General features: G+C 39.5%; 1 protein-coding gene across 1 annotated transcript in view; it reads left to right on the forward strand.

Annotated features, from left to right (window-relative positions):
* Positions 1-21767, forward strand: part of LOC140727936 (calcium-binding protein 39-like) — a 77918-nt gene extending 56151 nt beyond the window's left edge. Inside the window, exons 5-9 of the mRNA XM_073045929.1 lie at positions 4446-4614; positions 5321-5380; positions 5501-5566; positions 18326-18469; positions 20686-21767. Coding sequence (XP_072902030.1) covers positions 4446-4614; positions 5321-5380; positions 5501-5566; positions 18326-18469; positions 20686-20874 — 628 coding nt within the window. The 3' untranslated portion in view covers positions 20875-21767. The remainder of the gene's footprint in view (positions 1-4445; positions 4615-5320; positions 5381-5500; positions 5567-18325; positions 18470-20685) is intronic.
* Positions 21768-25053: the final 3286 nt, after the last annotated feature.

Raw genomic sequence — 25053 nt, forward strand, 5'->3', positions numbered from 1 at the left:
CTGAGTACGGCAGTAGTAAGAATGTGATTTGCCCCAGATCCCTGACACAGCAATAGCAACTGGAGTGGATGACTTTTTAAAAGCACAGGCAGGCATTTATCTGTTTGAATGGTAAGGTGTTTGAATTCCAGTACCAGGAGAACTAAATTAAGTTAACATTTTATGTAACATTAATCAGGATAATGTAAATGTAATTAAATTAAATTAAAATGTAAGAACGTAAGTCAGTATAGCACAGGAACAGGCCTTTTGGCCCACAATGTTGTGCCCAACCAATTAAATAAGTAATCAAATGGCCAATTATAAACAGAGGCCAATGTCAGGCTGTCTTCCAGGAGGGTGAACCCTTGCAAGGTGGCAGGCTCTGATGGAGTACCAGGTAAGGCTTTGAAAACTTGTGCCCACCAACTGGCGAGTGTACTCAAAGTAATGTTCAACTTCTTAGTGCTACGAAAGGACGTTTCCACCAGTGCCCAAGAAGAGTAGTGTGAGCTGCCTTAAGGGCTGTCACTCACATCTACAGTGATGAAATGTTCTGAGAGGTTAATCATGGTTAGAATCAACTCCTGCCTCAGCAAGGACCTGGACACTCTGCAGTTTGCCTTTTGCCACAGTAGGTCTATGGCAGTTGCAATCTCAATGACTCTTCACACGGCCTTAGATTATCTGGACAATGTAAACACCTATGTCAGGATGTTGTTCATTGATTATTGCTCAGCATTATTCTCACAGTCCTGATTGACAAGACTGCAGACCCTGGGTCTCTGTATCTCTCTCTGCAATTGGATCCTCAACTTCCTAACCGGAAGACCACAATCTGTGCAGATTGGTAATAATACCTCCTTGTTGACTGTCAACACTGGCACACCTCAAGGATGTGTGCTTAGCCTACTGCTTTACTCTCTCTATACCCATTACTGTGTGACTAGGTATAGCTCAAATACCATCTATAAATTTGTTGATGATACTACCATTGTTGGTAGAATCTTAGCTGGAGGTGACAGGGCGTACAGGGGCTGGAGCTAGTTGAGTGGTGTTGCAGCAACAACCTTGCATTCAGCATCAGTAAGACCAAAGACCTGATTGTAGACTTCAGAAAATCCACAAGGGAACACACACCAGTCCTCATTAAGGGATCAGAAGTGGAGAGAGTGAACAATTTCAAGTTCCTGGGTGTCAAAATCTCTGAGGATAAAACCTGGTCCTAACATATCAATGCAGCTATAAAGAAAGCAAGACCGTGGCTAAATTTCATTAGCCATTTGAGGAGATTTGGTTGTCACCTAAAACTCTCAAACTTCTACAGATGTACCTTGGAGAGCATTCTGATAGGCTGTATCACTGTCTGGTATGGGGTTGGGAGTGACAATTGCACAGGATTGAAAGAAACTGCAGAAAGTTGCAAAATTCAGCTCCATCTTGGGTACCAGCCTCTGTCATATCAAAGCTTCAAGGAACGGTGCAGCAGAAAGGTGGCATCCATTATTAAGAACCCCTATCACCCAGGACATTGTTACTGTCAGGAAGGAGATGCAGAAGCCTGAAGGCACACACTCAGCGATTCATGATCAGCTTCTTCTCCTCTGACAAATGATTCCTAAATGAACATAGAACTCATGAACACCACCTCAATTTTTAAAGATTATTGCTGTTTTTGCACTATTTTATATTTAATTATTTAACATAATGTATATATTTACTGTAATGATTTATTTATTTTCACTGGGTTATCATGTATTGCATTTTACTGCTGTGTTAAATTAACAAATTTCATGACATATGCCGGTAATATTAATTCTGATTCTGAACTAAATTCCTCTGCCTGCACAATGTTCATATGCTTCCATTCTTCTCGCATTAGTGTGCCTATCTAAACAATTGCCTCTCACATCTAATAAAATAATATTTATAGTTCAAGTTTTTATTTTCTTTTTTATATCATAGTATTTATTAGCATTATGATGGGGAAGAGTTCGATCTCCAACTGTTAATTGACCATATTGCATGTCCAAGAAAATCGGATGAATTAAAGTTGTTAATTATTAAAGTCCTAGAGTTTAGTATAGCAACTAATTCTTCTAGTTGCTGGGTTGGGTGGGTGGGAGAGGAGACATGCAGGGGAAGTCCATGAAATGAACCTGGATGTCTCCTTAGTGACAACTGTTATGCCGTTGGCCCCCTCCTTTGTGAAAATCGCAAGAACTCTAGTTAAGGGGGGGTCAACTGACCCAAAAAGAGAGAGAGACCATGTTCTCCCAAGAAGCAGAATGAAGGTGACATTGACTATTGTCTCATGGAGACCACGTGAAAAGCCCTCGGGCAAAGTGGGCTGGTTGAGAGAGAGATCGCATTACCTGCAACTTGATTGACACCTGCGATCCCGTGAAGAAGTATAAAGGTGGGTCTGAGGGGAGGACCCTCAGACGCACCCAGTAGACGCACCCAGGAGACACGAGATCGATTCCCGTGGGAGCGGGACGCCATTTTGAAGGAAGCCACGTGCGTTAGATTCCGAATTTGAATCTGTGGCTAAAACCAACGAAAGACTGCTTTTAAATAACAACGGGGAAGTCTGCTCCCCTGATTCCAAGGATTTGCTCTGCCAAGACGACGGGCAAGTGTGCATCTTTTCTAAATCATCTCTTTCTCTCTACAACGTAAAAACCCCAGCGGGTTCCCAGAAAGGAAAAAGCCTGCAAACTTCTGAGTGACTCTTTATACTTCCGTTGGACTCAGTATTACCCCCTAGACAACTGTAGAGCTTATTTCTGATTGATTATGGTTACACCGGTGTTTTAGATTGAGTTTTGACGATCTGAATGTTTTGTATTAACCATACGTTTGTGCCCTTGTTGAATAAAACGTTTGAAAATAGTAGCATCCGACTCAGCTGATCCATCTATATCTGCTGGTAAGTTACCTGGTTACGGGGTTTTCGTAACACAACCTAAACTTTATTGCTATTAGATATCAGCTTGGTGCAGCAGTTGTGATATTATCAAGCTGGTGGAGGTGATAGGACATCAAAAAATTCCTTAAAGAACAAGCCAAGAAGTTTCATGGATGAGAAGTGAAAGATGAAACAAAATAGGGACTGGATACTTGAAGAATGAAATTACAGTGATGATGGCTGACAATGCTGTATGCATGATGTTTTAGAGTTGTGGAGCTAGCCATATAGAGCAGTAAAGTTTTGAACATCAGAATCAGGTTTAATATCATCGGCATGTGACATTAAATTTTTTAACCTAGCAGCAGCAGTTCAATGCAATACATTATATAGAAGAGAGAATTTTTTAAAAAAAAATAAAATAAATAAATCAATTACGGTATATGTACCTTGAATAGATTTTAAAAAGTGCAAAAAAACAGAAATACTGTTTTTTTTAAAAAGTAAGGTAGTGTCCAAGGGTTCAATGTCCATTTCAGAATCGGATGTCAGAGGGGGAAGAAGCTGCTCCTAAGTCGCTGAGAGTGTGCCTTCAGGCTTCTGTACCTCCTATCTGATGGTAACAGTGAGAAAAGGGCATGCCCTGGGGTGCTGGAGCTCCTTAATGGACACTGCTTTTCTAAGACACCACTCCCTGAAGATGTCCTGGGTACTTTGTAGGTTACTAGTGAATCTAAATTACATTTCTGCTAAGGACTGTATTTCCTTCCCATAATTTTGGAAGTATTTTCAGTCATCTAGGCATGGTCCAACCAAGACTTCTATATAAAAGTAGAAAATCCTCTGCCCCCTATATTATTGAAAATGAAGCATTTTTATGCATTTCAACTATTTCATTTCATTTTCTGACTTATTCTGCAATTAGTATGTGTTTCATGGCTCTGGTGCTTCACCTGCAGGTTTGGTATAAGTAAGATACCAACTTGGAATTTTGCAGTATTACATATTTTGCAAATAAAACAGTCTGTGAAATGTACAGAAAATTTAATTGAATCTGAAGGGAGCACCCAGAGTAATGGATCTTTTGTTTAGAAAAGAAAGCAGAACAGTCGGTTTTCCATGGGAGAATGTGGAAGATGAATAGGAATAAAAGCCACTGGAGGACTAATTTCTTTAGTCATAATAGTTAACACACAACTAACTTTAAATTCTATGAATATCCTGGCAGATAGTGGGAGAAAGCATATTGGGGAAAACTCAAATGCATAATAACTTTTCTGGGCATTTTACCTCAGGATCTGTGGATAAACTTTAGAAACAAAATATTTTTTTCCTCCTCATTTCCCTATCAGATCATAAAGAGTATTAACATAAATTGTTTATTTGATGAACTTAATTTATTGTAAATGGTCTCCAAAGAAAGCCAGACAATAAAAATATGATAATTGGGCACTGTTTGTGAATGAAACTTTAATGTTTTTAAAAGAATCTGGTCTATGCAGATGATGATCCTTTATCAGTACTTGTTCCCCAATGTATATTTTCTTTCATTCAGGTATGAAACACCAGAGGTTGCCTTGAATTGTGGAATCATGCTGAGAGAATGCATCAGGCATGAACCACTTGCCAAAATAATCCTTTATTCGGAACATTTCAGAGATTTCTTCAGATATGTAGAGATGTCAACATTTGACATTGCTTCAGATGCCTTTGCAACTTTTAAGGTAAATAAGCTCTTTAAAAAAATCTTCATTCACATGCTTGAATCAAGATATCTAATTATAACTAATATCATTGATGCTTTCCACAGTATTGTCATTGGCATCACTACTCAGTGTAGTAGATCCTCATTTTTCTTCGTGTGCCATGTAGTACTGTTGAAATTAATCTAATTGCTGCAGTAATGTAAACCAGAGAGGAAATGTGATATTCTGCATTTCTTTTCAAGAAAGTACATCTGTTTAGTACATCTCTGATCTTCTGTCTTGGAACATCGTGAAGTATTTTATAAAGAGCTTTTCATGTGGGTGGCTGAAGTCTGAAAGGTGAAGTATATCCCTAGTGTCGGTTTTATTAGTTTTAGCGACCGATGCCACAGAGAGGTTTGCAGATTAGTTTCATTTTTATGATATTTGAGCAACTTGGACGGTAGCTTAACTGTTCTCTAATCTAAGTTCAAAATGACAAATGCCGGTGAGATTTCACCTCTGGTTCTGTGTGTATATATCTTTCACTGCCATAGCAGTTAAATATCTTTTCTGTGCAAGTGTTTAATCTTTTGTGTATTTTAAAAACAGATATTTCACTCAGATCCTGAAGCTTTATTTTTAGAAGATTTTCAATTAAAGATCATTAACTTACTATGTAGTTTTATGCTTCGAGATACTAATTGTATTTCTTGAATAAATTTAAATTCTGTATCTTTTATAGGACTTGCTTACCAGACATAAAGTCACTTGTGGACAATTTTTAGAACAGAACTATGATTTGGTAAATAAAACTAGTTTGGTTCTTGACTTAAACTTCCCTTTGATCCCTTTGCATGTTTAAAGAACTTTTCTAAAATAACCAAATTTCTGATTTTGTTCAGATTAATTTTTTTCTTCCCAGGTATTTAATGACTATGAGAAGTTGTTGCACTCTGAGAACTATGTGACAAAAAGACAATCATTGAAGGTAATTTAAAAAATCAGTCTAATTTGTACTCCATATATATTATTTACAGAAAGGGAAACCAAATTGACTTGTTCAGGTAGATTTACGGTCATGTTGAAAAACATTTGGATAGATAAGTCCCTGGGATCAGATAGAATATACCCCAGGTATGGGAGGCGAGGGAAGAGATTGCTGAATCTTTGGCAATGAACTTTGCATCCTCACTAGCAAGAGAAGTAGTACCAGAAGTTTGGAAGATGACGTGTCATTTCTTAGTTCAAGAAAAGTAATGGGGACAATCCTGGGAATTATAGGCCTGTGAGTCTTGTATCAGTGGTGGTCAGACTGTTGAAAAGTATTAAGACAGGATTTGCAAGCACTTGGAGAAGCATAGCCTGAGATTAGGGTTCTTAACATGGCTTTGTGAAGGGTAGGTTGTGCCATATGAGCCTGATTGGCTTTTTCGGGGAAGTGGCAAAACAAATTGTTGAAGGTAGAGTGGTGGATGTGGTGTATATGGATCATAGTAAGGTGTTTAACATGGTTCCCCGTGGCAGGCGCTTTCAGAAAGTCTGGAGACCCGGGATCCAGGGAAACTTGGGTGCATGGATTCAGAATGGCTTGCCCACAGAAGGTAGTAGATGGAGGTTATTCTGCCTAAAGGTCAGTGATTAGTGGTGTTCTACAGCATCTTTTCTGGGATTCTTGCTCTTTGTGATTTTTATCGATGACTTGGATGAGGAAATGGAAGGGTGGGTTAGTAAGTTTGCAGCTGACATGAAGGTTGGTGGATTTGTAGATAGTGTAGAAAGCTGTTGTAGGTTAAAATGGGACATTGATAGGATGCAGAGCTGGGATAAGGAATGTCAGATAGTGTTTAATCTGGGAAGATGGAATTTGAAGAAAGAGTACAAGGCTAATGGCAGAATTCTTAGCATTGTGGAGGAACAGAGGGATCTTGGGGTCCAAATCCAGAGTTTACCATGCAAGCTGATAAGGTGGTTAAAGTCTTTGGTGTGTTGGCCTTCAAGTCGGGAATAAGTTCAAGAGCTGCAAAGTAGGTTTTTTTTGTATACAGACAAGTAAGTGTATGGAACCCACTGCCTGGGGTGGTGGTAGATGTAGATACATTAGAGTTCATTTAAGAGACTCTTAGAATGGCATATGAATTAAAGAAAAATAGCGTGCATTTTGGGTGGGAAGGGGTAGATTGATCTTGAGTAGATTAAAAAGTTGGCATAGCATTTTGGACCAAAAGACCTATATTGTTCAATGTTCCATGTTTGTAAGAAAATCAGAAATTCTGTCGCCAAATCAGGTGCAGGGTATCTGCACGGTATTTTAAAAAGTATACAGAATGGAATAATAGGAATAGAGTTCAAAAGCAGAACTTGTTAAACTTGATCAGAATATTAGTTTGACCTCACTTGACCATTTTATAAAAGGCATACAGAAACACAAGAGGCAATGCAATAAAGATTTGTAAGTAAAATTAATTAGTTTATTCGTATTTATGTATCAATATCATTGCATTTTAGTATTTTTTCTGTTTGACTGTGATTTCAGAGCTGACTAGCATTTAGTTGAGATCCGAAAAGTGATTATTTGAATTTATAACCTGTATTGAACTGTGCAAGATGTTGGTTTTTATTTATAGTTCTTTAAAATATTTATTAGCAGTTCAAAATTCATCAAAGTGGAAGCTTGAAGCTCTGTAATGGCTAAAAAGTTGGATCTTGTTACTATGATTCTATTTTAATTTTAGCAATGTAGCAGAGTGACTCAACTATTCTGCTTTCATTTTTAAACAAACTTAAGAAAATGAGGTGTAAGCCACTGGCACCTCAAAACTGTCCTACATTTAATGCAATAATGGCTGATCTGCCCCAAGTCTCAACACCTCCATATTCAACACCACCCCTGGCAGTGGGTTTCATATAGCCCTCACTTTACTTGAACTTTCAAAAAGTTTACTAACTCTTTAAGTACTTGAGGGGTACTTAAACCCTCTGGGTGGAAAATTTCAAAGATTTTTCACACTAACAAGAAATTCCTGCTTGCCTCAGTTTTAAATGATGCACACTTATTTGTAACAGTATTTTTTCATTGAAAACTCTCCCAGTTGTAGAAATTTTTAGAATGTCTACTCTGTTTTGCCCTTTGAAGATCCTGTCTCTTCCAATAGGCTCACTCTTCATTCTTCTAAACTCCAAAAAATACTGATCTCTTTTTAGTTGTTCCTATTAGGACAAGCCTGTCGATTCACAAATCAGCCTAGTGACTTCCTCCTGAATTGTTTCCAAAGGCGGTATCTCCTTTCATGGGGAAACAGGTTAAAACTGTAAAGAGGTGCAAATGAAATCCATCGATTTTTTAAAATCTTTTTTGATAAATCAGGTACGTTGTACACAACCTAATTGCTATGGCCTGTGGTTTATTTTCAATATAATTAAATAACCACAGTAACAGATTTTGTTTCAATCTCTGTGGAATTATGAACTGGAACTCCTGTTACTATGTACAATGTCTGACATGCTCCTCTCTCAACTTACTTGTTGCCAAAACCCTCCTCCCAGCCTTTTGTTAGGTCTGGTTCTGATTATTCTATTGATTACATCAAATGTGAATTGATGTGTGACTACGCTACCACCAAAGAATTTAACGCTTATATTTAATTTGGTGATGTAACATTTGATTTTTGAACGGATGCCCTCATGCAAAACTACAAAGAATTTTGCATTCTTCCATAATACTTCGATAATTGAAATAATAATAATAGGAGAGCGTATTTTTTTGAAAACGTTAATTTATGACTATTTTCCCATAAGCTGGAGTTCTGAAATTTTGCTAGGAGTAACTTATCCCTTTATAGACAAATTTTCAGTTAATTTTACATTGGGTTTATATACTGCTTGCCTTGTTCTTCACTGGAGTTAATTCGTTTAATATCCTAATAACATTCACTGTATGTAATTCTGGTCACCCTGACACTCATGGGGGGGAATCAAAATGTATTATGTCACCATATACAACACCAAGATTAATTTTCTTCTGGGCATCCACAGTAAATACAAAGAAGCACAATAGAATTGATGAAAGATCACTCACAACAAGATGGACAAACAATGTGCAAAAGACGACAAACTATGCAAATACAAAAAACAAAAAAAACCTAAATAATAAATAAGCAATTCATCGAGAATGAGATGAAGAGCAGATATCTGTTAATTGTCCAACTGAAACCATCAGACTACTTTTGCTGACCTTGATTGTTAAATTGTTTAAAATCCCCTCCCACTGTCAGGCAACAAGAAAGGATCTGGCATAAGACCATAAGATATAGGAGGAATATTAGGCTATTTGATCAATCAGGCCTTCTCTGTCATTTCATCATAGTTGATCCATTTCCCTCTCAGCCTCAATCTCCTGCGTTCTCCCCATTATCCTTTCATGCTCTGACTATTCAAGAATCTATCAACCTCTGCTTCAAATATACCCTTTAACTTGGCATTCACAGCTGCCTGTGGCAATGAATTCCACAGGTTCACCACTCTCTGGCTAAAGAAATTCCTCCTCTACTCTATTCTAAATAGATGTCCTTCCATTCTGAGGCTGTGTCCTCAGGTCTTAGATTCCTCCACCATAGAAAACATCCTCACTGCATTCACTCTGTCAAGGCCTTTCAACATTCACTATGTTTCAATGAGATTCCCCCTCATTCTTCTGAATTCCAGTGACTCGAGGCCCAGAGCCAACAAATGCTCTTTGTGATAACCCTTTTAATCCTGGAATCATTTTCATAAACCTCCTTTGGAACCCTCTCTGATATCAACACATCCTTTCTTAAATAAGGGGCCTGCTGACAATTCTCCAAGTGAGAGTTCACCAGTACATCCTCAACGTTACATTTTATATTCTAGTCCTCTTGAAATGAATGCTAACAATGTGTATGTCTTCACCATTGACTCAACCTACAAATGAATCCTTAGGGAAACCTGTGTGAGAACACCCAAGTCCCTTTTGCACCTCAGATTTTTGATTTACTCTTGTTACGAAAACCCCGTAACCAGGTAACTTACCAGCAGATATAGATGGATCAGCTAAGTCGGATGCTACTATTTTCAAACGTTTTATTCAACAAGGGCACAAACGTATGGTTAATACAAAACATTCAGATCGTCAAAACTCAATCTAAAACACCGGTGTAACCATAATCAATCAGAAATAAGCTCTACAGTTGTCTAGGGGGTAATACTGAGTCCAACGGAAGTCTTAAGAGTCACTCAGAAGTTTGCAGGCTTTTTCCTTTATAATTTAGAAAAGATGCACACTTGCCTGTCGTCTTGGCAGAGCAAATCCTTGGAATCAGGGGAGCAGACTTCCCCGTTGTTATTTTAAAAGCAGTCTTTCGTTGGTTTTAGCCACAGATTCAAAGTCGGAATCTAGCATACGTGGCTTCCTTCAAAATGGCGTCCCGCTCCCACGGGAATCGATCTCGTGTCTCCTGGGTGCGTCTGCTGGGTGCATCTGAGGTGCATCTGAGGGTCCTCCCCTCAGACCCGCCTTTATACTTCTTCACAGGATCGCAGGTATCAATCAAGTTGCAGGTAATGCGATCTTTCTCTCAACCAGCCCACTTTGCCCGAGGGCTTTTCACGTGGTCTCCATGAGACAATAGTCAAAGTCACCGTTATTCTGCTTCTTGGGAGAACGTGGTCTTCCGCACGTCTTTCTCTTTTGGGTCAGCTGACCCCCCCTTAACTAGAGTTCTTCACAAAGGAGGGGGCCAACGGCATAACACCTCCCCCCATAATGGGTTTTAACCAGCGGTTAAAAACAGGTTGACACCGGATTTTCTTTTTTTGAATCTACATACTACACAAGCTTTTCTCTTCACAGAGTACTACTGTTATACATTCAAGTCAGTATCTAAACAGGTAACAAGTACAGTGCCCCTTTTCTTTAATACCTTAACCTCATGTGCCATACTAACGCCTGGTAGCATCAAACTTCAACTCAATAACCACCTTATTTATTTGCTTTCTTCAGCAACATAACTAAGGAGGTGTGATCTTAGCTTACATACATCTACAAAGGTTCATGCAAAAGACAAATTTTTATGCTACTTTCAAACTTAACAGTCAAGCTTCCATGGGTGTTGTCTTTATTATTCACATACTTTGTCAAAATCCCTTAAAACCGGCTTCTGCTATTTTAAAAATCGCGTCCCCATTAACCCTCGCCTTTTTTCCGGTTAATTCCCTCGTGGCGATCTTGGGCACCCTGGCGAAATAGGCTTTCGCCCGCTCCTTTCATAGGAGTTATTTTATCAGCGTGTTCCAAACTTAGACCACCCAATTCCTTAATTTTAGGCAATTTGTCATTTTTCTCTTCAGGACCCGTCATGCCATTAGTTTCCAATTTAAGATCCGCAAGCGATCCCGCTTTGTTCAGACAGCATTTCAAATTCTGCCTTTTCACACCACACTCTGGAATAACAATAGCGTGTGGGGCCCCTTTACCTTCCAACACAACCTGTAATTGATTCACAGGTTTTGTGGTACCAAGCCATTGTCTCTGTAGCCTGGTTGTTGCTTTTGATATCAGTCCAGCCTTTAAATTTTCTTCATTCAATTTGGGAACTACACATTCCCCTTTCCCTTGAGTTCCGTGACTAGGTTCAGCACCATGTGCATCCCCATCTTGGACACACTCAAACGGGACATTGGCCTCTTCCAGGCTTTCAACACCCGTACCTTTTTCAAATTCTAACGTCCCCCCCTCCTTCCAGTTACTCTCCAGGCAGCCCCCTGTTGGGGAAGGCGCAACCCTGCGAGCTGAAACAACCTCCTCGGCCATGTCAGCTGACTTTTCCACAGCAAGGATACCCTTCTCCTCTAAGACTGCCCTCATTTCACTCTCGGGACCATCGAGAACATCTTTAGAACTCTCAACTTCTCCAAACAATTCTGCCAAACCAGACAGATCAACCACGTCCAACTCTGGACGTTTTAACAGCTTTATCCGTTTCTCATCTTTATTTCCTACCTCTAGGACCTTTCTCTTCACTAAGGGGGGGAGCTATCTCCTCGCCCTTACCCCCTTTTACTTTACTACCTTCCGTTTTACCACCCTCTGAACCCTCGTGGTGTAGGGTCGGTAAAAACGTCTGGGCCAATTTCAAACTGCGCGCTGTCCCAGCCGCCGCTCTCGACAGGCTGCGAGTGACCGCGCATGCGCGATAGCTCGGGGACTCCATGGGCGGGGCCTCAACTATCAGGGCGGTTCCGATCTTCCCACCCGCGAGGTCATTACCCAACAGGAGGTCCACGCCCTCCCCCGGTAACTCCGGCAGGACTCCTAGCTCCACAGGTCCCGACACCAACTCGCAATCGAGAAAGACCCTATGCACAGGCACGACCGCGGTCTGGTTCCCGATTCCTCTCAGGGCAACCTCCCCCGTCCAAGGGCCGAAATTTAACACATTACGGCTAATTAACGATAGTTCCGCCCCCGTGTCTCTCCAAATTCGTACGGGGATGGGGGGGGTCCCCTTCCCTCAAAGACACGGTTCCTTCGGAACTAAATGTCTCCCGCCCCTCCGGTACTCCATCTACCTGGCGCCCTCTTGTCAATTTCCTGATTACCACTGCACGCCCAATAGGGGTCGCTGCTCTCTCCCTCTCTGGTTCCTTTCTCGGAGCAAAGCAGTTTGATGCGATATGACCCACCTTTCCACAATTAAAACAGTTTAAACCAGGAGATCTCCAGGTTTCCTGTCTGTTATCCTCACTTTTTGTGCTAGCTCCCGGCGGAGTTTCTCCCTTAGCCGGCGGACTTTCCCTACCATTCCGACGGTCTCTCGGGTAACTTTTTGGCGAGGAAAACTTTGTCTTGTGGGTTAGGGCATATTCATCTGCGAGCCTAGCCATCTCTGAGATGGACTGATTCGTCCTCTCATTTAAATACATTCGGATCTCTTCCGGAACGCAACCTTTAAATTCCTCAATCAAAACTAACTCCCTGAGACGCCCATAGTTCTCGGCCACCTTTTCAGCTGTGCACCAACGGTCCAAGAGCACACCCTTCTCATGGGCTAGCTCGGTATACGTTTGATTCCACCCTCTTTTTAAATTTCGGAACCTTTGTCTATACGCCTCAGGTACTAACTCGTAACCTCGGAGAATGGCCTCCTTTACTTGATCATAATTCCCGTCCCTTTCTGTGGGCAGCGCGGTATATACCCGCTGTGCTTTTCCTCGTAACACACTTTGTAACAACGCCACCCATTGCTCTCTGGGCCACTGCTGATTCCCTGCCACCTTTTCAAAAAGCAAGAAATAACTATCAACATCCGTCTCCTCGAACGGGGGGACCAACCTCAACGCCCGACTAATATCAAACCCCTCCTCTCTCTCGTCCCCTCGAGTTCTTCGCTCTTGCTTTCGCCTGTCCAGCTCCAATTCATGGCCCCTTTGTTTCTCTTTCTCTTCTGCTTCTAGCTGCTTTAGTTTGAACACATGCTCTCTTTCCACAGCCCTTTCCTTTGCGGCTCTCTCGGCTTCTTTTTCCCTCTCAGCTCTCTCGGCTTCTTTTTCCCTCTCAGCTCTCTCGGCTTCTTTTTCCCTCTCAGCTGCTTCTACTTCTAGCTGCTTTATTTTAAACTCATGTTCCAGCCTTGCTTTCTCCAACTCTGCCTGATTTGTCCCACTCACTAATCTCCTTTCGGGAATATTTTCCAAATCCTCAGCTGCAAACACCTTCCCAACGTAATGCTGTTGTATCACCCTTCGCACTTCCTGCTTTTTCATTGTTGGCTTCACCGCTGTGAGGTCTAATGCCTGCGCCAAATTTACCAAGTCTGATTTTGTAGCTTTCCCTAGCGCCTCTACTGTCGGGTTTCTCCTAAATTCCGACACATCCATCTTTGCTGGTTTCCTGTCTGGCTACCTGCGTAACCAGATTTAAGTTTGGACTTACAGCCCGATTCACTGACCCTCCCGTTTGGTTTCAAATCCGGGACGAGAACCCCACTTGTTACGAAAACCCCGTAACCAGGTAACTTACCAGCAGATATAGATGGATCAGCTGAGTCGGATGCTACTATTTTCAAACGTTTTATTCAACAAGGGCACAAACGTATGGTTAATACAAAACATTCAGATCGTCAAAACTCAATCTAAAACACCGGTGTAACCATAATCAATCAGAAATAAGCTCTACAGTTGTCTAGGGGGTAATACTGAGTCCAACGGAAGTCTTAAGAGTCACTCAGAAGTTTGCAGGCTTTTTCCTTTATAATTTAGAAAAGATGCACACTTGCCTGTCGTCTTGGCAGAGCAAATCCTTGGAATCAGGGGAGCAGACTTCCCCGTTGTTATTTTAAAAGCAGTCTTTCGTTGGTTTTAGCCACAGATTCAAAGTCGGAATCTAGCGTACGTGGCTTCCTTCAAAATGGCGTCCCGCTCCCACGGGAATCGATCTCGTGTCTCCTGGGTGCGTCTGCTGGGTGCATCTGAGGTGCATCTGAGGGTCCTCCCCTCAGACCCGCCTTTATACTTCTTCACGGGATCGCAGGTATCAATCAAGTTGCAGGTAATGCGATCTTTCTCTCAACCAGCCCACTTTGCCCGAGGGCTTTTCACGTGGTCTCCATGAGACAATAGTCAAAGTCACCGTTATTCTGCTTCTTGGGAGAACGTGGTCTTCCGCACGTCTTTCTCTTTTGGGTCAGCTGACCCCCCCTTAACTAGAGTTCTTCACAAAGGAGGGGGCCAACGGCATAACACTCTCCATTTAGAAAATAGTCAACACTTCTATTTCTTCTACCAAAGTGCATGATTGTACACTTCCTGACATTGTATTCCATCTGCCACTTCTTTACCCATTCTCCTTTATGTCCTTCTGTAGCCTCTCAACTTCCACCAACTACTTGCCCCTCTACTTATCTTCGTATTGTCCGCAAACTTGGCTACAAAGCCAATTCTGTCATCCAAATCATTGACATATAATGCAAAAGAAGTGGGCCCAACACGGACCCCTGTGGAACACCACTGGTCACTGGCAACCAACCAGAAAAGGATCCCTTTATTCCCACTATTGGCCTCCTGCCAATCAGCCAATGCTCTATCCATGCTGGTATCTTTCCTCTTATACCATAGGCTCTTATGTTAAGTCGGCTCAGGTGCAGCACATTGTCAAAGGCCTTCTGAAAATCCAAGTACACAACATCCACCAATCCTCCTTTGTCCTGCTTGTTATTTATTCAAATAATTCCAACAGATTTGTCAGGCAAGATTTTCCCTTAAGGGAACCATGCTGACTACACCAATTTTTTTTGTGTGCTTCCAATTACCCCAAATTTATCAATAGACTCCCAACATCTACCCAGCCACTGAGGTCCGACCAACAGGCCAGTAGTTTCCTGTCTCCTGCCTCTCTCCCTTCTTGAAGGGCAGAGTGACATTTGCAATTCTACAGTCCTCAGAAACCATGCCAGAATCCATTGATTCTTGAAAGATAATTACTAATGCCTCCACAATCTCTTCAGCAACCTCTTTCAGAACCCTGGGGTGGAAACCATCTGGCTCAGGTGACTTACCTACCTTCATACCTTTCAGTTTCCCAAGTACCTTCTCCAAAGCAATGGCAACTTCACACACTTCTGCCCGTTGACATTCTTGAATTTTCAGCATACTGCTAGTCTCTTCCACAGTGAAGACTGATACCAAATACTTATTCAGTTTGTCCCCCGTTTCCTCGTATGCCATTTTCCAGCGGTCTAATACCTACTTGCATCTCTCTTTTTCATTTTATGTAGCTGAACAAACTTTCGGTATCTTTAATTTTATTAGCTTGCCTACCTTCGTATTCCATCTTTTCCTTTTATGATATTTTTAGTTGCCTTCTGTTGGTATTTGAAAGCTTCCCAATCCTCTAATTCCCCACTAATTTTTGCTATTATATGTCCTCTCTTTGGCTTTTATATTGGCTTTGACTTCTCTTGTTAGCTACAGTTCCATCATCCTGCTTTTAGAACACTGCTCTTGTTTGGGATGTATCTGTCGTGCACTTTCCAAATTGCTCCCAGAAATTCATGCCATTGATGTTCTGCCATCATCCCTGCTAGTGTTCTCTTTCAATCAATTGTGGCCATGTTAGCAATAACCTTAAAATTCATAGCGACGAAACTGTCCTGGACATTATACCCGTCAAAAGCAGGCTATGTAGAAGTTCTGAAGGGAGTGGACTCCATACATCATAACTTGACAATGCCATAGAATCATATAAATTTATAGTCTAGGGGGAGGGTACTTTGTTCATCGTGTCTGTATCTGCTAATAAAGAACTATCCAGCTAATCACGCTTTCCAGTCTTGAGGCTAGAAACTTGGGACATGGCACTTTTCTCCATTTTGCACATTCATTGTCCTGCAGTTAGATTTCCTGTCCTCCATTTGCCCTGAAAATAATCTGCAATTACTTTCAGTCTGTGAATTCTGGAGTTAATCTGTATGCTGAGGGAAGTGGATCTTCTTGTTTCATTCTAAACACCTAGGATTTTACACATCATAATTAAATCTCTCCTCCGCCTCTCCCAAAGAAAACAGCTCCAGTGAATGTAATCTTTGCATTGCTAAAGTTCAACAGTACTGGGAAACTCCCCATAAGTTGCCCTTTAATCCTTTCTAATAGCTCAGTCGTCTTTGTATTGTGGTGTCCAAAGCAGCACACAACCCTTCAGCTGCTGCCTAGCTGTTGTTTTCTTTTTAGTTTAAAAGAACTAGCACTGCCTCAATCAACAATGAAACTATGTAGTATGTTGCTAAAACCACACAGTTATCTGTCCTGTTTCCTTTCTTTTGGTCCTCCTCCCTCTGTTATTTCTTGCCTTGTTTTTAAAGCTGTGGGACTTTTTAAATACAAGACTTGTAATTTATCTAAGTTAAATGATCTTGTAACATTTAACATTTCCGATCAATATTTCGCAGTCCTCTCTTTTTTTTCATCCAATATTTCATACTACTCCTCCCATCCTCCACCACAGTGTGTAAGGAATCTCAACTATAGCTTCCTGCAGCAAAAGGCAGTCCTGTCTTTCAGCTTGAAAGTGAAATAAAAGAGAAAATAGTGGAAATAGTTAAGTCAGGCACTGTGGGGTGAGAAACAGAGTTAATGTTTTAGCTCAATAAACATTCGCCAAAACAGGAGAATGGTACAATTAAGGCATATTTTAACCTGTAAAGAAATGGCTAGGAGGGATTTTTGTGGGGTAGGGAAAGAGAATAAATGAATGTCTGTTATAACATGGAGAACAGAGATTAAGAGCTGGGTGAAAGAGTAGCTTTAAGGAAATTAAATGTGGTCTGGAGGAGCTGTAGATGGGAGAGGATCATAAATATGTGCATAAATAACAGTGCATGCAGGAAATAGATACAAAGGGTGAAATTGGTGATTTCCCAAAGACTGGAATAAGCCTTTTAAAAGCCCCTCACTTTGCACAGTTCTAATGAAAGGTCACTGGCCATGAAATGTTAACCTTGTGTTTCTCTTCACAGATATTACCTAACCTGCTATGCATTTTCAGTGATTTCTGTTTTACTTAAGATTTCTAGCGGCTGCAGTACTTTGTTCTGAAGCTTGGCTGTGAATCAGGCAGGGTGTTGGACTGAAATCCAGCATGTTTTATTAAGCTAGGCCCTGCCAGTTCATTGACAACCCTCCTAACCATTTCATTGTAAGGGACAATAAATCAACCATGATGGAATGATGGAGCAGACTTGATGGGCCAAATGGCCTAATTTTGCTTCTGTGTCTTATGATCTTATACTTGTAAAAAGAAATTAAAAGTGGATGCACCATATAAAAACTCTAAGCAAAGGAATTTATGTTAACATAAGACAAATCGAAAGCTGAGATATAAATACTTGTAAGGAGTGGTAAATAAGTGAAATAATATTACCATAGAGTCACTGGGTGTGGAGGATTTTGAGACAACGATGCAGAGATTTTTTGGCATGCAGGATTGTTGAAAAATGATGTTGGTAAGGTCTGACATGTGAAACACACATGAATTGCAGAAATCTATTCCAGTACTGTCAGGTCTCTACTTGATGTGAGATTATGATTCAATGGAATGGTAATAGGGAAGAAGAGAGGATTGAATGCATCACCATTCCCTGTAAATATCCCAGAGTTATTTCTGAAATTGATCAGCCTCTTTGCCTATTCTGGACATTGGCATTAGTAGTGGAGGAAGCAGTGCATGGTTCATGAACTTGGAGAGCCCAGTGCACCATCTCTTTGTAATGGGCAGTAGGCAAAAACAAATATGTACGTTAATAAGAAATTCTGCAGATGCTGGAGGAACTCAGCAGGTCAGGCAGCATCTATAGAGAGGAATAAATAGTTGACATTTTAGCCTGAGAACCTTCATCTGGACTGGAAAGGAAGGGGGAAAATGCCAGAATAAGAAGGTGGGGAAGGGGATGGACTACAAGCTGGGAAGTGAAACTAGGTGAGGTGAAAGGTAGGGAAGGGGAGGAATGAAGTGAGAAGCTGGCTCCTGTATGCCATTGACTTGGTTTGGCCCTATGAAGCAATAGTCCAAGCAATAATTGTTGGCTGTTCTCATTTGTTAATCTAACAGGCAAGGTTTGAATCTTCTCGCTATTGGTTCTCTTGCTGTAATTTGTTAAGGATGTGAGAAACTATGGACTTATACATGTGGATTTATTTGAAATCATTTCTTTTGACATTTGGTTTATCATTTTGTATCAAGCTTATAGGAGAGCTGCTTTTGGATGCGCACAATTTCACAGTTATGACGAAGTACATCAGTAAACCTGAAAATCTCAAGCTTATGATGAATCTCTTAAGGGACCAAAGTAGAAATATCCAGTTTGAGGCATTTCATGTATTCAAGGTAAAATACTGCAAGATTAACCTACTAATAGATGTTTAAACTGAAAATTGTTTGCATCAAAAATTAACTCAGTTTGGATATCACTCCCTTAAGTTAAAATTGTGTATGATTTCTGTCCTCTTTCTATTTAAAGTCTTGTTAGTAGAAATTATTTCGACTTGCCTATTTTATCAAAATCCACACTGAGTTTGAGCAAAAAAGACGTGATTAGATGACAAGTGCAGTAGGATTGATCCTTTGTTAGTGTGGTTGATAAGTGTCAGAGTTTGATGGAGCTGCTTATGCTTTTTGCGAGATAATGTATATTTGTTTTCTTTTACTGTTCTTGGCAGTCCCTTGGTTTTGAGGGTAACTTGTTACCATCACAGTTTTTTGGGCTGTGAGGTTCTTGATGGAGTTAATGTGGGAACCGTAAACTATCGCAAGTCGTGCAGGAAATGCTTGACTGGGTGGGTGTGCAGTTCGGAAGGTGGTGTGCTCAATCCGCTAGTTATGCTAGGTGCTCTGTACTCCCAATGAATGGAACCAACATATCTATTGTTGTTCTTGACTTTCTAGGCTGATTGACTGATAATTTGTAGTCATTTACTGTTTGGTTCAGTATGCCCATTGCCTAGTGTACCATTGGAGAATATAAAACCTCTTGTCTTCTGATGTATCTCTCAGCTTTTCCAGAGGCTAAAATATAAGGAAATAATCTGAATGAATATGAGCAGTTTATGTTAAGCTGTAAGGAATGAGAGAAAGTGATGAAAAATTAAGTCATAAAACTACAAGTGCTAGAAATGTGAAATTAAAAAATAGAAAGCACTAGAAATATTCAACAGTCAGGCAGTAACTGTGAAAAGCGAACAAGTTTCAATGGATTGGGTCACCAGTTAAGTCATTGCCCTGGAGAATTAAATGTTTGTCTCAAGAAAATGTGAGATAGGGAACCTTTTAGCTGGTGCAAAAGCAACACTGTTGTGTAGCAGTTAGTGAATCACTTTACAGCACCAGTGACCCGAGTTCAATTCTCACTGCTGTCTGTAATGAGTTTGTACATTCTCCCCTGACTGCATGGATTTCCTCTGGATACTCCTTTTTTCCTCCCATGTTCCAAAGACCTTCGGTTTAGTAGGTTAATTGGTCACATGAGTGTAACCAATGCAGACACGTTTAACTTGGATGGTCCTGTTACTGTGCTAGATCACTAAATTAAAATTTAATAAGTTAAATTAAGTCAAGATAATGAATATATAATCACAGTTTCACTTCCCAGGCCAGCAGATCTCTCGTTTTTGCCAGGCTTAGCTTTCTCAACTCAGCAGCTGCCACTTATAATGATCACTTATAAAGTTAAACTTTGAACTGTATTCATTGTTTAAGATTGTGGTTGTAAACTGGACCCAGTCTTCATTTCTTAATGTAAATGGAAAGCAGTAATCTGTTTGAAGTTTAAAACAGTTTATTTAAGTTGGAATGTTTACATACTCAGGAAAATTAGCTTGACAGATTTAATTGTGAGTACCTGGGATCTGTGTCTCCATGAAGGTTTTAGACTATTTGTGTTAAAAGGTATCTGAAAGAATACCACGTGTGTGAAGTCACCCAAGTGGCTAAGAAACTATAATTGAAGGGAGCAGTTCAAGCTTATTAGGAATGGGGTAAGGAACATCAAGAAGCGTGAAAGAAACACGGAGTCCATTTCCCCTGCCTTCAATTTCTGTGATGGTTTGTCTGCGTATGTCTTTTTAGCTTATAGGAATTGTACTGTGCTTTGGAAATCCTTTGTGTGTTAGAAAAGGTTTGTAATTTGTAAATCTTTTGTAAGATAGACATGCTCTGAGCTTTAAATGTGTTTTAAGAATGTTGTTTCTATTTAAATAGGTATCACTGAAAATAAATGGTAGGGAAGAGGGACCCACCACCAAATAGTGGGTAATGGCAGCTAAACTTGCCCAGTAGAAAAAACATTGGGTAGTTACAACTTGTACTTGTGGCTATTTGTATTGGATAGGGCCTAGGGTCTTCATTTGAGTTTAGAACTTCATGGTCAACAAACTAAATACCATCACGAAACTTATTTAAATTTGAGAAGAAATGAATGGTTTGGGTGGACATAGTTAATGCAACCACATTAGAAGACTAAAATAATATAGATGAGATCTGGATATCACTGGAAAAATGAATCCACTTAACTTCTTAATGCTGATCTCTCTTTACCCTTCCTTTAGGTTTTTGTGGCAAATCCAAATAAAACACAACCCATTCTGGATATCCTGTTGAAAAACCAGACCAAACTTATAGAGTTCCTCAGTCAATTCCAAGCAGACAGAACAGATGATGACCAATTTAATGATGAGAAATCCTATTTGATTAAACAGATCAGGGATTTGAAAAGACCAACGCCTCAACAATCTTAACATGCTTGGTTCAAAAGCACTGTCTTTGTATGTCTTTGCTGTATCTATACAATATGATCACTTTTTTTTGTAGGAAAGGGATTGTGTAGTAACAGTAACTCACCTAATATTTATATATAATAAACTAATTTTATTCATGCATATTCTCTTTTGGAGTGCCTGTATATTAGTTTTACCACCTCCTACATTTAAGGTTGTATGTGAGTTTAGGAGTTTACATACTTGCACAGTAGCAGTGATTCTTTTCCCTGCTTTTAAATTTTCAGGTAACCAATGCTGAGGCTTGTATGCTGTTGATTTGGGCATCATGGCTAAATGAGGCTTGCTACTGTTTTACTATGTAAATTAGTTTTTATTTTGATTAAGTTTATCACAATGGATTAGGGAAGTCTGCAATATCACCTGTTCACAATTGTAAATGTATAGAACCAACCATTTCTGAAATCTGAGTAGCTTTGAGAATGGTCTTCCTAAATTCCTGATGTAATCTCACTGAAAGGCACCCACCATAGTAGCCTAACTATAAAGTGGCCTCACTATATTAATGTTTCACTTCTTTCCATAAATCCATTCATTTATATCAATACATTTTTCTCATTGTGAACAGATTATGATAAGCACATGATTGGTGAATATTTTCTTTAAGTAAATAAATGAAACCATGTCCCTATTTTTATTTACTTGTAAGGGGTCAGGCTATAATTTGTTTTTGGTTGCACATATCATTTTCCTTTTTAAATTGTGTAATTGTACATATGTGGTGTATTCAATGAGTACCTGTTACATTGTTTGGCTGCAGTTAAAAGTAACTGCTACCTTGATCAATTTTTCACAAGGTCACAAATACAGTGTACTTTGAGTACTTTTTAAAATAAAAGTTATTAAATGCAAAATGCCTTGTATATTGTTTTAAATAATATATGCTGTCATCATCATCATCAGGTGCCGTGCCCAGTTTGAGCTTTGACTGCCCTGGTCCACACACTCCTGTTTCGGGTCAAGTGGATCAGTTCATTGGTATTCATTTCCAGTTCTCTGGCTGCTGGCTCCATCATCATTTGTCTTTGCCTTCCTCTTGCTTTCTTCCTTTCAATGTTTCCCATAATTACCGTGCATTCTAACTCCTCTTTCCTAATCACATGTCCAATGAAGTTACGTTGCCTTTTCATGATCTCATACATTATTTCTTTTTGGTTGCTCTGTTCATGACATCCTCGTTAGATATTTGTTTTGTCCATGATATTCTTTGCATCCTCCTCAAAAACCACATCTCTGTTGCTTCAATTCGTTTCCTCATATTACTAGATATTGTCTACCATTCTGAGCCATATAACATAACTGGATGAACGTAGCACTTCAGTGCTCTGAGGCAGGTTGTCATGCCTAGTTTAGTGTTGGTCAGTGTACACTTCATTCTCGTAATGGTGTCTTTTGCCATCCCTATTCTTCTTTTGATGTCCATGTCGCACTTGCCATCTGATGTCACCCAGATTCCTAAGTAGCAAAAGTTCTGTACTTGTTTTATGCCTTCCCTGTTTATTCTCAGCCTGCAAATAGGATTCTCCTTTTTGGATATCACCATACATTGTCTTTTTGCAATTGATAGATAGACCCATTTTTGCACTTTCTTCAACAACTATATCAATTAAGTTTTATAGTTCTTCCTCTGTATTATACTTGCAATTAACAGTCATCCGCATATCTGAAATTATTGATGTTTTCCCTGCCAACTTTGCTTCCCAAGATGTCTCTTATTTTTTGTAGTATTGTTTCACTGTACACATTAAACAAATCAGGGGAGAAAACACACCCTTGTCTAACGCCTCTCTTGATTTTCGTAAACTGACTCACTTCTCCATCTATTCTTACAGTGGCAGTTTGTTCCCAGTACAGATTTCTGATTAGGCGGAGGTCTTTCGAATCTAGATCTAGAGTCTCCTGTAATATTTCAAGTAATTTATTGTGCTTCACTTTATCAAATGCTTTTGTGTAGTCGATAAAGTAAACAAACAAATCTTTTTGCACCTGAATAGCTTGTTCTGATAGTATTCTTAACATCAGTATTGCTTTTCTTGTACCTTTGTCTTTTACAAAACCACATTGTTCTTTATCTATTTCAGCTTGTATCTTTTAGCTCTTATCATCAAAATTCTTGGAAGTAAGATGGAACAAATGAGGATATAGATAAATTCTATGAAGAGCTTGAACAAGCAAAGAATGGATGCAAATCTCAAGATATTGTTATTGTCAAGGGAGATTTAAATGCTAAAGTAGGGCAAGGTGCTGATGGAAATACCATAGGAAAATTTGGACTAGGGGAAAGAAATGAAAGAGGCGAGAAATGGGTAGAATGGTGCAAGATGAATAATCAGGTCATTATGAATACCTACTTTAAAAACGATCCAAGATGCTTGTGGACCTGGAAAAGTCCAGGTGATAACACCAGAAATCAAATTGACTTTATCACTGTAAATCAAAGATTTAGAAACTCAGTGACTCAATGCAAAGCATATCCAGGTGCAGACTGTAATAGTGACCATAACCCAGTAATGTCATGTAAAAGTAAAACTTAAAAACTAAAGAAGCAAAAACCTGAACAATCCCTTGACTACTCACAATTAATTAAAGAAGAAAACTTAAGACAAAAATTTACAATTGAAGTGAGGAATAGATTTCAAAGTCTGGAAATAGAATCTGTTGAAGATGATAGTAATCATGTAGAAATGAAGTTTAACTCTCTAAAGGATGCCTTGGTGGAATCAGTAGTCAGTGATTCCTAAAAAAGAAAAAAAACAAAGAATAAATGGATGACAGATGAAATCAAAAATCTAATGGAAGAAAGCAAATCCTATAGAATATAAGTCCTTAGATAAAAAAGTTAAAAGCTTATGTCAAAAAGCCAAAGGAAAATGGTTAAGCCAGGAATGTGAGCAAATAGAAAGAATCCCTATTATTGATCCAAAAAGGTTACATCAACAAAACAAGAATATCACTAGTAAAAAAAAAACTCCTCTTCTTCAGGTGGATGTTTGAAAGCAAAGGACGGTACCATATGACGGTAGATTATGAACAGATGGACTGAGTCATATTCAGGAATTGTTTGAAGACTATCGAGGCAAAAAACCAGAAATTAAGAACGTTGAAGGTCCAAGTATTTTAAAATCTGAAATTCGTAATGCAATAAATAAGATGAAGAAAGGAAAGTCAGCAGGTCCTGAAGAATTAGTAATAGAACAAATTATCACCCTTGAAGATTATGGAATTGAAAAACTTACTGATTTAATCAATGACATTTATGAGACTGGAATAATACTAGAAGAGATGAAAAATCAGTATTTATCACTCTTTCTAAGAAACCTGGAACAATAGAATGTAAATTACATAGGACCATAAGTTTAATGAGTCATATCACCAAGATACTTCTAAGAATTTTGATGACAATATATGCTGTTTATTTCCCAAAGGTTTTTAAAGGTATGACATAAATTCAGCATTACTTTGAGAAGTCATAAGCTCTCACATTGCTAATACTTTTACATTTCAAAACACAATAATTTGGGAAATTTCTTTGTTACTACTAATATGAAGTTGCAAAACATTATGCCAACTGTTGTGATAGTTAATGGTGGTATTCCCACAGGGGTGGAGTTCACATTCTGTTCAAGCAGAGTGATCACTAAAGTTCAGTTGAATAGCCTGCATGCTGCCATTCTGGTGTGCTCTGCACTCTCCCTCATAGCGAACACAACATGCTATCAGAACTGGTTGATCGCCGATGAATTTGGGCTACAGAACAAAAGAAATCCCCAATGAGAAAGGATTTAGAGTAAAACTGTTCTTGTTTGGATATTTTTCATAGATATATGCAAAATCTTGTTAACTTAAACTGCCTATGCTTATTTGCTAAATGAGTGAAAAACTGGCCAGGATTGCTAGGCAACCCCTTCGAGCGGCAGTCAGAAGTGGAGACGTTGTGGGCCACTAGCCTGGGGAAGTGCACAGAGACACAGACAAAGCAGAAAAGTCAGTTAAACTCTCAGAGACAAAAAAAGACATGTAGTCCAAATAAATGGACAAACAGGGAAATGGAGCAGGTACCGGTAGTACTTACAATTACTTGTGTAATAAAGTTCCCTGAGACATTTGATTTCTCTAAACCAGGGGACTTAAAGATGGCTC

This window comes from Hemitrygon akajei, chromosome 5, assembly GCF_048418815.1.
Source record: "Hemitrygon akajei chromosome 5, sHemAka1.3, whole genome shotgun sequence".
Lineage (NCBI taxonomy): Eukaryota > Metazoa > Chordata > Chondrichthyes > Myliobatiformes > Dasyatidae > Hemitrygon > Hemitrygon akajei.